Source organism: Rhinichthys klamathensis, unplaced genomic scaffold (genome assembly GCF_029890125.1).
Source record: "Rhinichthys klamathensis goyatoka isolate OS25496 unplaced genomic scaffold, OSU_Roscu_1.1 h1tg000497l_1, whole genome shotgun sequence".
NCBI lineage: Eukaryota > Metazoa > Chordata > Actinopteri > Cypriniformes > Leuciscidae > Rhinichthys > Rhinichthys klamathensis.
The window spans coordinates 1,029,407-1,044,417 of record NW_026606980.1 but is presented as its reverse complement, the minus strand read 5'-3'; the positions used below and the strand labels follow the sequence as shown (position 1 = coordinate 1,044,417).

The following is a 15,011-nucleotide window of genomic DNA, read 5'->3' as shown; positions in this document are numbered from 1 at the left end:
CTCCGCTGACTGCGCGCGCACCTTTTCAAACGGACGAGGCGTTTATACTTGACGCGCTCGCCGTTGTGCTATTCTGTGAAACGACAGGGGGCGACTCGGAGTTATTCTCCTCTAAACCACCAGGAATCAGCAGTGAAGAAGTAGTTTGCCATTTATTAGTAGTTTATTAATTGCTGATTCATATAAAAAGAGTAATACATGCAGTAATACATGCAAAATGAGAGGCTTTTATGGTCGCCCATCAATGCAAATGTCTCTGTGTATACAAGGATCATAAACATGCTGGTACAGACGTACCAGTTCGGCCTGATTCGGCTCGAAGTCGTTCATCTTCGGATGCGGCGCCGCGCGCGATGTTACAAAAAGTGCCGTGCACACCGGCGACACCGCCAGGCGAAATGGAGTCTTGCGCACCCAACGCGCGCGACCGCCCACACCGCAATTACGTAATTTTTGCCGCGCGCACCTTCGCGCTCTTGCGGACGCGTCGAGTATAAACAAGGCATTAGTGCTTTCCACCTGATGAAATGAGCGCGGCAAAACTGATGAAATTATCGCGGCAAAACTGATGAAATGAACGTGGAATAAAATCGACCAATCAGAATTTTGGTCGAACAAGAACGTATCAACCAATTAATCGACTAATCGACTGGGACAGTACAGCCCTAAGCCTGTGATTTTACTCGAATTTACTGACTAATCTCCCGGATATGATGTCAATAGGTGATTGCTTGGAAATGTCTTGTCGTTATTATAGGTCTAGCTGTATGATATATCATAAACAGAAGATATACTGCTAAACATATCATTCATCTCCATATAATCATTCTTTTTGTTTTTGCTCTTCTGATGGTTTTCAGATTTCTCTTTCTGCAAATTGTATATTGTATGGTCTAGGCAAGTTCGGTCCTAGAGAGCCGCTGTCCTGCAGAATTTAGTTCCAACCCTAATCAAACACACCTGAAAAAGCTAATCAATGTCTTCGGGATTACTAAGGCTATAGGCAGGAGAGGTTTTTTTCAGTGTTGGAGCCAAACTCTGCAGGATAGCGGCTCTCTAGGACCGAACTTGCCTACCCCTGGTGTAGGCTATAGCGATATGACCTAGCACCCAAAATACTATCAAAACACTCCAACGCAGCCTCCATTCTTCGCGAAAGATGAATAAAGCGCACAGGAAACAAAAACCTTGAAAAAATTATAAAGGACCCGCCAAATCACAGAGATGCCGATTCGCACGGGACTAATATTATCACAGGAGCTTGGTGTTCGGCGAAATATGGTAGGACATTGGCGGGGTAATTTTTACTTTACAAATTACAGACATAGCCGATTCGCACGGGAATAAGATTATTACAAAGGACTAGAGGTCACCAGGTAATACTTATGATATAGATATCACTCTGCTTTAAATGCAGCGCTTGACGCTTACTGTTTTCCTAAGGAGCACATGTGCTCCTAAGTTGAAAAATGTACAAGCGCATAAAAAACAATTATAAAATTGAATATAGGCACTTCAATTCCACACCAGACGTTCTTGAAATGTTTCTTATTTATTAGGCTACATTTACTATGATACATTTATTATCAGTTAAACTGAATTTTAAACAAATAATATTATAAATAAACATACAGTATTTACTAAACTAAATTAGTGTTCTTTAAAACTATAAACTTTTATCCCAATACTTCTGTGATAGATCCCTACGTAACAAAAATATTTGATTGACCAGCGTGGTTTGTCCAATCAGAATTTAGAATGAATTTTTAACATTAGTTTAGCTGTTTTCATTCTTTTGCTTTTAGTTCTGATGTTACATAAAGTGGCAATATGAATATATTTTTGCTATTCATTTGTTATGAATAATAATACAATCTTTTCATTTGCCTCCAAGTTCCAAACAAAAAGAGAAAATAATCAAATAGTAATAATAATCCTCTTTAAAGGATGAAGTTCCTTTCATTTGTAAAGTATTTATTTAGATCATTGGATTATGCAGAGATAGCATTACCACATGGTCATTTAATATAACTACATTGTGGTGGTACAGTACTATTGAGATGAGATGATTTTTTTTTTTATCATACTACTGCACATCACTATTTTCATCAAGGACCTTCTGAAGGTCAGCAAACGTTTCTCTTATTGATCTGTGAAATGTCAGTTAATCTCTTGGGAATCCCAGAAGGCCGTTCTGCTCTCCACCTCTATTAGATTGGCGCCTTCCACTTCTATATTAGGAGATTTCAATTCTTTCGTTTAGTTTTTTTGTGTCTCAACACTCTGGTCATCATCCTGGTTTCATTATATTTCACACATTCATAAGGCAGTTAGCTGATTATTTTTTATTCCACTTGTAGTTCATCATAATGGGTGGTGACTGTATATAGCACAGAAATGCTAACATACTCAATCAGACCAGTTCTTCTAACATGTTGCCTTTTGTCTTTTATAAATCAGCCGTTGGATTTTTTTTTTTTAGTATGGGTGCAGTTGCTCTGATGGACCTTTGTTTAATCGAATGTGATTACCTGTGTCTGTCCTTCTTCAAGTGAAGAAGATGTCAGAAGATAAAGAAGATATCTTTGTTGTTGTATTCGTTTGAGGCTTGAGGGGATTTCCCATGACTGGCAACATCACAGTTCTAGGGCTGCATGATTTATCGAAATGAAACCGCACACAATTACGAGAACGGCTCTGTGATCGGTAGTAAATGCTGCTCCATCTGAACGCCAAAAGACGCTCTCGCCCAGAAACTCCAAATATGCCCCGCAGTAGACAACGCACATCATTCCAGGAAATCCCTATGGGCATCATACTATCATACATACAAATTCATAAATGCTTCCAATGCCCTGGCATGTTCAATGCATTGAATTACTCCCAATGATCTCTATGAAGTGAAACATCAGCTTCAGCGTGACGACGCGTTGATCGTCAATTGAGCCTAGTGAAGTGGCACTCAAAGTTAAATTAACGCCTTGTTTAATTCATAAATGAATCAGAGTGTTTAATGTGAGTTTTTAATATGAAGTTCAGAAGACATCAGTCACAATGTTTTCGCTTTCTCTCTGTGTGTAACATGATGCACGGCTCCTCCAGCATGACACAGGTCAACCCTCTCCAGGAGGTGGAAATAACTGAACATGGTGTCAAGGAAAATATGATGAGGCAACGAGGGGTTATATCTTGACTCTATGGCCTGAAAATAAAAGAATGGTGTGTTTCTGTGCCAAAACATATGGTCTATGTGCCAAAAGTACAATTTAATGCCATCTGTGCTCTTGATCACCTTTTATCGAGCATTTATTTGAAACCGTGTCTTTCACTGTACTTGTTGAGTCATGATAATTCGTTGTTGGAAAGCCATCCATGGACTTGATTCACTTTGCTGAACTAACCTCCTGTCGCTTGAGCTCTCTCCGGATAATTATTGTCCAAAGCGTCAGAGTGTGAAAAATGGACTGAGCTCTTGTCCTTGCATGCCGGGGAACTTGTTTTCCAAACCAGTGAAGATATTGCTAAAAGCTGTCACTGGCACCTGCAGAGAATTTTGATCAGATTTTTATCATTGATATAGCAACGACACTACTGTAGATGAATAGGCTGTAATGCAATGGCAAACTAGATTTTAACATAAAGAACATGCGAGTGGAGCTAGTTGCCACTTGCCAGGATGTTTCTATTCAATTTGCTAAGTTGTTCTGTGTTCATTCATTTCAACTTGTTGAAACTCACATAGTAGCAACCTCTAGTTTCAATAAGCCACCTCTTTTAGGTCGTCTTTGGGATTTTTATTGCTCATTTTGGCACATGCACACATACACTTCTTTGTGAGCTGGTATTTTCTGAATCAGTCAGATTGTTACTTTCAGTTCTCCACTATTGCTTTACATTTCTTAGTTACTGGTTGTCTGGTATGTCAGTAGAATCCAATCACTCAATTACAAAAGTCTGTCAACAAATTACTAGGATTTTCAGCGCAAAAGGTAAATGAACATGAAGATGTGATACCTGCTATTAAAGTTATTATCTGACAAGTTGATCTACCAGCACTCTGTCAGGCAGGTGCAGTAAAGTTATCTGACATCTGAAACCCCCCAGTGAATGTTCTTCTGAATTGCACGTGGTGCAGAGGTGCCTGCTTTCTCAACCCCAGGGCCTCACAGAGGTGCAACCGAAGTTTCCACAATCCTCCAGAGAGCTTCACATGGCACTTGGCAGTTGGCACAGCACCGTAACATTGGAATAATATGATAATGGTGGGGCAAAAACAATTACCCCCTAATCCAATTACGTTTTACTTGAGCAAAAAATTGTATACAATGTTGTAGGGTTGAGCAATATAGCCTACATTAATCAAATCAGTATATTAGAATTGTTTTTGAAGGATCATGTGATACTGAAGACTGGAGTAAGGATGCTGGAAATTCATAAATTACATTTTAAAATATAAAATATTTGTCATGTTATTTTAAAGCTGCAGTCCGTAGCTTTTTTAAGTTAAAAATAATCCAAAATAATTATATTTAAAAAAAAATATTCTTCCAGTGGTCAAAACTATCTGCTTGCCATAGCTAGATTCAAAACGGTTAGCTTGTAATAATGATTTTAATTCCAGTGGTACTGGTGGGTTTCCGCGGGAAATTCGAGCATGTCTTTGCGTCATTACGTCACACCTGTACACATAAAGAAGGAGTTTCGGCTAGCCGGCTGTACTGCGCGTGACGAGATGTTTAGATGTATAGGCTTCTCTCGCAGCACTTTACATAATTAAACTTATGGCATCCAGAAAGATCCAAACAACAATCATCAGTGTCAACTGGAGATTCAGCAGTTATAAAATCCAAAAGACTTCGTACTTCGGATTTAAGGTGGCTAGAGAAAGAGAAAGAGACCGTCTCATGCGAACACAAGGAATTAAACTTCGGCGGGGCTTTTGAAAAGTGCGTGAACTCCGTGTTTTGAAGGGGTTCAAAACGGTAGAAGAGACGGCTTTTTTCTGCTGAACAAGTAAGACATTTCAATAGTTCACTCGTGTAACAGTACGTTTTCTTAATTCACACAGTTATGGAGTTTCCTTTGTTGTGCCTTTCTCGTTTTGCTATTATGGAGAATATGAATTCTGAACTACACAGATAACCATTAAACACATTAAATTTAACATTAGTCACGCAATGCTGACATTGTTAACATGAACAATTTGAGAACAAAGTAGGCTATAATTTGCACGGTTGCTGTAAATCGCGTTGATTAAATCTAACGAAGCTTATCATGTCGAATGCTTTTTCCCCCTTAGTTGGTCAGAACAAAAATGGATGTTACTTATGCCGAGTTCAGACTGCACGATTTTCAAAATAATCGGGTCACTGTTGTTTTCAAACTGCATGACTATCTGGGGTAACATTCAGTTGCTGCTGTGTTCACACTGCACGATGCATCGGCGACAGGAGGTTTCACACTGCATGACTTTACAAAAGAAAGAATCACCGACAACTTCTGCCTGGTCCGCAAACTACGTTTCACAACCAAACAAACGCGAGAAGTGATAGGAAATAACGGAAGATCACGCGTACGTGAGACCGGAGTTCTCGCGCGACACTGAATTTGTTATTAAAAATGATAGCCTACAAATTGTCTGTGCACTGATTTGTAGCGAAAATGAAAAAAAATAATAAACAGTTTATGCAGGAAATGGTTGGGAAGACGAGGGGAGCAAGGACTGTGTTTTGCAAAGAGAGTTGGGGGTAAATAAATAATTTTGCAAATGTTATGCAAATGACAGTTATCTTGAGGTCATGAAAATGTTTGTGCTTTGTTTCTGTTTGATATAATTGTAAATATAGGCCTATCTATTAAAATACTGATATTCTGGTCTATAACTCCTCCTCCTCCCTGTATCTTGCTCTCTCATTGGCTGTCGGTCATCGCCGATGTAGTTTTCAGTCAGAACACATTCACACAGCAGGATTGTGAATCGCCGACAGGTCCAGATATTTAGCATGCCAAATATCTCACGGGCGTCGGCGACTCGTCGGCGATTCTCTCAGATCGCGTCTTTGCTCATTCACACTGCGTGATTGACACTCGCGTGAACGAGCACCGATTTGCCTGTGATTTCGGGCATTTGTCGGCGATTTCTCAAAACCTGTCGGCGAGCCAAAATCGGGGCTAAAATCGTGCAGTCTGAACTCGGCATTACTTTTTCAGAAGATATTTTCTTATGAAAATTCTTATGTTGGTCAAACTTTCAAAAAGTGAATCTGTGATTCTGTATGACAGTATCCACACAGCGCGGTGACTGACAGCAGCACTCGCCTCAAAACACTGTGTTAATCCGCGCTGTTTCATGCCGATTTAAAACCCACGTAAAGATGATAATTCCGCGAATCACTGCAGTTACAGATTTCGAACAGAGAGATGGCGACAAAGAGGAAAAGCTACGGACTGCAGCTTTAAATTGTATTCATATTTCTAAATACGATTGTTTTGACTATTTTTTATATATATAGCCTTGGTGAACATATAAGAGACTTCTATCAAAAACATGGTTTAAAAAAATATTACCGATCACAAGCTTTTGAATGGTAGTGTTAGCTAAAAATGCTCTCTACCAAGTAGATTTACAGTTTTATTGCAAGTAAATTGCGATAAAAATCTGTAAAATAATTGTCATGTTAGTTCTTCCAATTCTATCACTAAATGAACATAATGAAAAATTGTTGAATAATTTATTTATATGCACCAATATACTGTATCAATTCATAATAGTTCTGTAATATTTACCCAATACCCACATACATTTTAATTTATGAAAAATGCCAAACACCTTTGATTCAGGGTGAAATGGATCTTTAGAATTGATTCACTTAAACGGACAGTTTAAATTAATTCATGGAAATGAACAAGACTTTTCAACTCTGGTGTTTTTGTTATGGTACTAAAACATCCCTGTCTCAATGCTCTCATACTCATAAGTTTTGACTGAGACTAGGAAAGATTGTAGAACTAGTCAGTTTTACAGTGTTTAGTTACATTCAATCTCTTGAGAATGTAAACTCGCGCTCGATCGGTCCAAAATCCGGCATCCGACCTGCACGGAAGGTCTTTACGTGTCAGTGTGTCACTGTCTTTTCTCATGGCAAAGTATTTTGATTAAATGCAGTACAATTTCTCCAATGTATTTTCTCGTTATTTCATCTGACTCCATAAATGTAAAGGTTTTAATGATATCCGTGCATCATTAAATGTGAGCGAATGTTTGACTATTCCTTTCAACTCTAATGAAAGTAATGTTAAAGTCAGTTAGAATAATCAAATGTAACAATTTATGTCGTCAGGTAAATGTATCATGCAAATTTCATAATCAATGCAAAGATAATCAATACAAAACATAAAATGCTCTGGAATAAAGAGAAGACATTTAAGAAATACTTGAAGCTGAGCCTCACGGGCTCATCTGAAGTACAGAAGGCCCCGATCCCTTTGCTGCATTTCTTTATATAGACAGAAACTTTCGCATGGAAACATGTGGTAACAAATTTGGATATTTGCATTCGGAGGTTACATCTTTTGGGGGTAGGAGACCATTTTTAGAGAGACCACATTCCTTTGTGTGCCAGTTAATCTCTTATAAACCTTATTACCTTTTGTTTTACTTATTTGGAAATGAGACACTTGTACCAGGCGCACCGAGACATTTCAAATGATACCAAACATGTATAAAGCTCGATGATAATCATTCACATTAAACCATTTAGATTCTTGGGTGAGTTTTTGGTGATCTTCGCATGGGGGAGAACGAGTGGGGGATGAGGGAAAGAAATGTAGGTTAGGTGAGACTTTTGTCTCAAATGGTGAGTTCAAATGGTAATTTCCAGAGTGGTCGTTCCTCAACCAGTTCTTCCAGTTTTTCCAGTATTACAAAGACGACTCTTTATTTTAATATCTCAGAGCCTTACCTACAGTACCTGTATCCAGAATACGTATTTCCACTTGGCACAAGGTTTAGATGAAAATACCACTGTCAGCAGCAGTAATTGTAGAACACAGGCTGTCGTGTCCATATCCCCCACCTGCCCCATGCACTCTGAAAAACAAACACTTTACCCTGAGCCTAAACTGGCCATTATATACAGTGGCTAATGCACCAGGTTTGTTTCAGTCTTCACTGAGAGCTGTCAGCTGAACATAATTTCGTTAGCAGCTTTATAGGTTACAGCATCTGTCGGCGGAAAGCAAGTTATTTAACTTGTAAAACAGTTTTTAAGGATGTTATTTTGTAACAAATTTATACTAGTAACCAGGGTACTCTAGTGTATGTATGCTCTATTATATGCTCTAGCTAACCCCAAAATGAAAATTGTCATGTTTCTCAAGGTCTATGGAAGAATAAATTCTTAATGGATTATTGACTAACTGATGTAGTATTGTTCTCACTTCCTATACGTACAGCAGGGTTGGATCTAGTAATGGCTCTCTTGAGGACAGTATAACTACCAGTATATGTTACTCATCCAGACAATGGACCAGATTTATCAGACAGTGAATGGATGGGCAACTGTTTTGCTTTGAGCGCCATGTCAGTCCATCCTCTCTTCTTTCTTTTTTTCCTGAAAAAGAATCCACTTTGGATTCTTTTTTAATATCAACCTTCATCTTGCTTATTGACCATAACATAAAACATGGTTTTCAACTGTGATAACTAATGTGCTCACTGACACTACTGCTATTTATATAGCGCATTTCCCGTTATGAATTATACCATTTGGTCCGTTGGGTCAGATTGCTTTCACATCTCAAGAGAACTGCCCAATAGCTCGCTTGCAATTGGGCCAAGACCACCTTGTTCAGGAGGTCTCGGAACGATTATTTTTGGTGCGGATCCAATCGTGATTGTTGTGTTTACATATACCTAAACAAACCCGAACCAAGGTAGAAAGCGCACCAGGTTCCAAAAAACAAACTCTCAGGTGTGAATGCACCCTTATTTGTATCTTCACAACTTGTTTACATTTTTTTATTATTATTATTATTGAACAGCTACTTGTAAAATCAGCTTTTCCTCTAATGCAAGTAGCAAAATTCAATATCAGTTCATATACTTGGTGTATACTTTGTGATGCATTGAAGTCAAGACCTCCTGTTGCAGAATCTTTTGATCGAGGACCAGATGGGAACACTGTTGATTGATATATCGGCCTTCCCTGTACAAGTTCACAGATAGGAAGAACATAAGACATAAATAGCATCAAGTGTCCATTAATACCACCGTGAAGTTTAATACACTTTGAGGGTCAAGCCATTTAGACCAATAAACCAATAAGCAACTGTTAAACTTGCACAGTGTGCAGTAAACACAATCAAATGCCATGTGACCACTGGTGTAATGAAGAAAAACAGGAAGTTCTAGATAGTTAGATGGTGAATATGTATTTTCAGTTTCATATTGCCTCATCTCTGGGAATATACTTCCTCTCCTGTGTGTTTTGGCATAAATGTGATCAATGCAAGGTCAGTTATCTAATGCTTTTGTCCTTTTTCCCTGTGAATGATGGCCCTAATGCCCGGAATGGCTGAGTCATTTGTGAGCATTTATCCAGGAGACTTTGGTGCTACTATGCATGCTATGTCAGGTTTCTTTAGTTTAAGCCCATCACTGACCATTATTAACCAGTTACAAGCTTTAAATCTGACCTCACCCAATAGAAATGACAAAGGCTAAAGGTGTTGTATGTGTTGTCAAAAAGGTCAACATAATCTTTGTGATTATTCTACATATCTGCATTGTGATCTAATCCAGCGTTTCCCAACCGGAGAAAAAACAGTTCTGGCGAGAGCAGGGGTGCTGTGTAAAAACTCCATCAAACATTTTAAAATTGCTAAAATGTCTAAAAAAAACATCTAAATGAACCATCAATCTAAGATCGTCAAAAGTCTCTCTAATAACAACAAATAATGCACACAAATTATTTGTGCTGCTTTAAAATAAACCCAAGTTCCCTGCTGTCAAGTGGCTGTCTCTGCACGTTCTGTGGTTTTTGGTTACGTGCTGGGATTGTCTTCTCTGAGCTGTCAGTGGTGTGTAAATAGGCGCGTAATGTTTGTTTTATTAACTCTGCAGGAGGGTGATGAGCTATCAGGCGCTCTGAGAATCCCTGGAATCCCATTTAGGGTCACATACTGCAGAGACAGAGAGACAACCGACAATAGGAGAGGAGAGTGGGCTGGAGTCGGACAGATGTGCTGTTTTGTAACTCATAGACTTTTAGTGCTAATTAGATCCCAAAGGTCCAGTGTCGATGATTCACCCATTTCCCTTTTTTAGATCTTTTGTTTTTCATTAGACAGAACTACAAACCTACTGTTTCAGCTGCAAGCTGAGACCGCAATTCTGATAATCACACAATTGATTTTGAATCACATAACGTAGTTTGTACTTCAAGTGACCTCACTTCAAATGAAATCAAAGTTCATCAGTTCTTTGTCTGCATCCTGCATAATATAATATCAATTTAATTGGGGAAAAAAAAGTGTTTTTTGCATAATGACTGTTTGTGGGTTGCATCGTCAGATATTCCTTTATGGAACTTTATTTTTAGTTTATTTTTCTGCATTATCTTTTATAAAATTCTCGTTTTCATGCACTTACTCGTACAGTAAATGTCCCATATGTATTTTTTGGCAAAATGTCGATTTCCACAGAAAAAAATGTCAGCTAATCCATCATTTTGCGGGGCCAGCCAGTAAACATTGAAATACTTAGAAGACGCAAGACAAATACTTGTCGTCTGCATGAGACTGATGTGATAGTATGTGTGTAAGTTTAGGCCCTATATCACTTTGTTTTCGTTTCAATTTCATGACAATGTAAAACCAATTAACCCTGTATTTTGGCATGAAACCATGATTTATAGCTTTATAGCTATTAACTGCTTGTGCTTTTACTGAATTATTCATAGTAAGTGCTTTACTGTATCAATTTATATATATGTGGGCCCATATAAAGTGAGGTTTGAGTTGAAATGATTCTCTGTGGTAATCAGTTGGTAATCAGTAATCAGTTTTTTTTTTTTACCTGAACCATTCCTAATAATGTTGAATTATAAGGCAGGCCAAAGACAGAAATAGACCCATTTGGGGTCAGTAAAATTCCTTTTCAAAAATGTTTTTACTTATGCCCACCAAGGTGACATTTATTTGATCAAAAATACAGTAAATACACAGTAATATTGTGAAATATTATTACAACTTAAATTAATTTTCTATTTTAATATATTTTAAAATGTACATTTTAACAACATTATAAATGTATTTACTGTCACTTTTGATTGATTAATGCATTCTTTAATAAAATTATTAATTTCTTAAAAACCACCTTACGGACCCCAACTTCTAAACCGTATTTATATGATCTGTTTTCAAAAGAAGCAAAAGCATCTGAATTTAGTACATTATACATCATGAAAGCCTCTTGATTATATTTTCTCAGCATTTTAAGTTTGTCATAATTTGATTGATCTGTTTGTCGTAAGTTTCTCATTCATTCTGCATGTTTTTTCTCTCCCTCATTGCCCTGCCTGCTGTTTGTTTGTGTGTAAGTATGATTTGAATTGTCACTTCCAATCTTTCACCTCTAGTCTAACCATATCAATCCTTTCTCAACAACTTTCCTTTCTCTGTTTCATAATCCTCACAAATGACCCCTAGTGATCAAAACCACCGTTTGTCAGTACCATTCCCATGCAACCTTTAGATGTGTCGTCAAATAAAATGCATTCAAATGAAAACATAATCTCTAGGAAAATGAATAGAGCTAATAGAAATTAAGTTTGGGAAAGGACAGTTGTAGTTCAGGAAATGTTATTAGTGTGTGGTGTAGTGGGAAAGTGCTCTGAGAGGATGTTTTGGTAGGAAATACAGTCCTGGCCAGACTGTGTTGTGGCTCAGTGCCACAGCAGCTTACGCAGAGCTCCATTAGACTCAAAGCCATCTAAATGTGATAATGCAACGACTCTTAACGGCTCTAAGTTAGGTCGGTTCTCAATAGAACTTGGCAAAAGCGAGTCTGACTCTGCACTCCTGTATTGCACAATGCTCATGCGTGTTTGCATTGCAGAAGACCTGTAACATGATCTTTGTAGGTATCAGCACAAAGTTAGAATATACGACGTGTTGTCGTATTTGAATGGAAACACTGAATAGACATTTTATTGATAATTAAAGCTCCAGTCCGTAACTTTTTTAAGTTAAAAATAATCCAAAATAATTATATTAAAAAAAAACTTATTCTGCCAGTGGTCAAAAATATCTGCTTGCCATAGCTAGATTCAAAACGGTTAGCTTGTAATAATGATTTTAATTCCAGTGGTACTGGTGGGTTTCCGCGGGAAATTCGAGCATGTCTTTGCGTCATGACGTCACACCCGTACACATAAAGAAGGAGTTTCGGCTAGCCGGCTATACTGCGCGTGACGAGATGTTTAGATGTATAGGCTTTTCTCGCAGCACTTTACATAATTAAACTTATGGCATCCAGAAAGATCCAAACAACAATCATCAGTGTCAACTGGAGATTCAGCAGTTATAAAACCCAAAAGACTTCGTACTTCGGATTTAAGGTGGCTAGAGAAAGAGAAAGAAACCGTCCCATGCGAACACAAGGATTTAAACTTCGGCGGGGCTTTTGAAAAGTGCGTGAACTCCGTGTTTTGAATGGGTTCAAAACGGAAGAAGAGACGGCTTTTTTCTGCTGAACAAGTAAGACATTTCAATAGTTCACTCGTGTAACAGTACGTTTTCTTAATTCACACAGTTATGGAGTTTCCTTTGTTGTGCCTTTCTCGTTTTGCTATTATGGAGAATATGAATTCTGAACTACACAGGTAGCTGCTAACCATAAAACACATTAATTTTAACATTAGTCACGCAATGCTGATGTTGTTAACATGAACAATTTGAGAACAAAGTAGGCTATAATTTGCACGGTTGCTGTAAATCACGTTGATTAAATCTAACGAAGCTTATCATGTCGAATGCTTTTTCCCCCTTAGTTGGTCAGAACAAAAATGGATTTTACTTGTTCAGAAGATATTTTCTTATGAAAATTCTTATGTTGGTCAAACTTTCAAAAAGTGAATCTGTGATTCTGTATGACAGTATCCACACAGCGCGGTGACTGACAGCACCACTCGCCTCAAAGCACTGTGTTCATCCGCGCTGTTTCATGCCGATTTACAACCCATGTAAAGATGATAATTCCGCGAATCACTGCAGTTACAGATTTCGAACAGAGAGATGGCGACAAAGAGGAAAAGTTCCGGACTGCAGCTTTAACTAATAATAATGTATTATATTTATTTATTGCATATTAAATTGGCTATTTAAAAAATATATGTATATGTCCTGTCCTAACTTCCTGTTTTGAAAGGAAATCCGTCGACACAGGAATTATATCAAGAAATATCATTGGCTTTTTAACTCTTCACTGACTTATTCCTTTTTCTGTTAAACTTTGTTGCATGGCTCTGTTTCTCTGCAATAGGGTTTTGTTCTGAATTTAACCCCAATTAACCAAATATTATAGTGCACTTCAAATGCACTCCAGGCTGACCTAACTGACCGTTCCTGTCATGGTAAAGGTCATTTTCTAAAGTCAGATCACTCAGTGCCAATGCTCTTTTCTCTCTTGTCCCAGGAGAAGGAAGGCTGGCATTCTGCCCAGCTTGGAGGACCTGCTGTTTTACAGTATTGCCGAAGGCCAGGAGAGGATCCCAGCTCACAAATTCATTACCGTGAGTGACAGCACTCCCCTTTACACTTGTTTAAATGCACAGGGACAGATATTATCAGCTGTAGCATGTTTTGTTTACATCTCCTGCTAGTAGGTCACCTGTTCCTTGCAATAGTATGACCGAAGGAAAGACTGATGGGGTCAGTGTGTACAGTTACTGATGTGTTGTTGCTGTTATCAGCGCCTCTAAATGGGGCACAGAGCCATATTTTATTACACCAAGGCTATTATCTAACCTGGCTGACAAAGGATGTAAAGCCCACTGATAAGAGTGTTTTGATTGATGATAGTAATGAGTAATGGCATTGAAAATGAGCCTTTTAACTCTTATTTGTGCTCATGGAAATCTCTGGTTTATGTGTGCATTCAGGCACTGAAGGCCACTGGACTTCGAACGGGAGATCCACGGCTGAAAGAATGTATGGACATGTTGAAAGTCACCCTCAAATCCACGGCAGATGGCGTAATGCTGGACCGACATCTGTTCAAAAAGTAAGTTGATACTGTTTTTAATGTGCTGTAGTATATTCAGGATATATGCACGCCTCGGAAGGTCATGGAAAAAGCTGGAAACTTTTGCAGGCCTGGAATGATTAGGAAAATACTAAAAAATAGCATTGAGCAGCAGCTCTGATTGTGTGTACACTACTGTTCAAACGTTTGGGGTCAGTAAGATTTTTTTCTTAAAACGTTGTTGAAAGACATCTCTTATGCTCACCAAGGCTGCATTTATTTAATCAAAAATACGGTAAAAAATAAATAACAGTATTCTAAAATATTACAATTTAAAATAACTGTTTTCTGTTTTAATATATTTTAAAATGTAATTGATTTTGCTGGGTTGATTCTGATTCAGATGTTTGAATTTGTGAAATATCATCTTTCATCATACCCTAATTAAAAATGGCTTCGACCAGGATGAATGTCGGTGCAGGTTCAGGCTGGTTTTGCTGGTTCAGTGCTGATCAAGCTGGTGGATAAGAGGAAAAATGTTGGTGGACTAGCATGAATTTTTCCTGGTGAATCTGATTAATCATCAAACCAATTCTTTACATGGTTAAGAAGTCAAGCACATTGCATACAGTGTATATACTGCGTATTATGTATGTACTGCAGAACTATTAGTATGATCGTATAATTGCACCTATCATTACTATAACTACATTTAGCACAAATGCAGTTTCCCTGGTAATTCAAGGTGAAAAATTAATAATTTCTC

At 38.0% G+C, this 15,011-nt stretch overlaps 1 protein-coding gene across 4 annotated transcripts in view; it reads left to right on the top strand.

Moving 5' to 3' along the window:
* The window catches only part of glsb (glutaminase b), a 54,708-nt gene that overhangs the window by 7,900 nt on the left and 31,797 nt on the right, over positions 1–15,011 (top strand). For 3 of the 4 annotated variants that reach the window (XM_056237713.1, XM_056237717.1, XM_056237716.1), the window contains exons 2-3: positions 13,697–13,793; positions 14,163–14,284. In XM_056237713.1, the coding sequence (XP_056093688.1) occupies positions 13,697–13,793; positions 14,163–14,284 (219 nt within the window). The remainder of the gene's footprint in view (positions 1–13,696; positions 13,794–14,162; positions 14,285–15,011) is intronic. The other variant, XM_056237714.1, reaches the window with a different exon arrangement.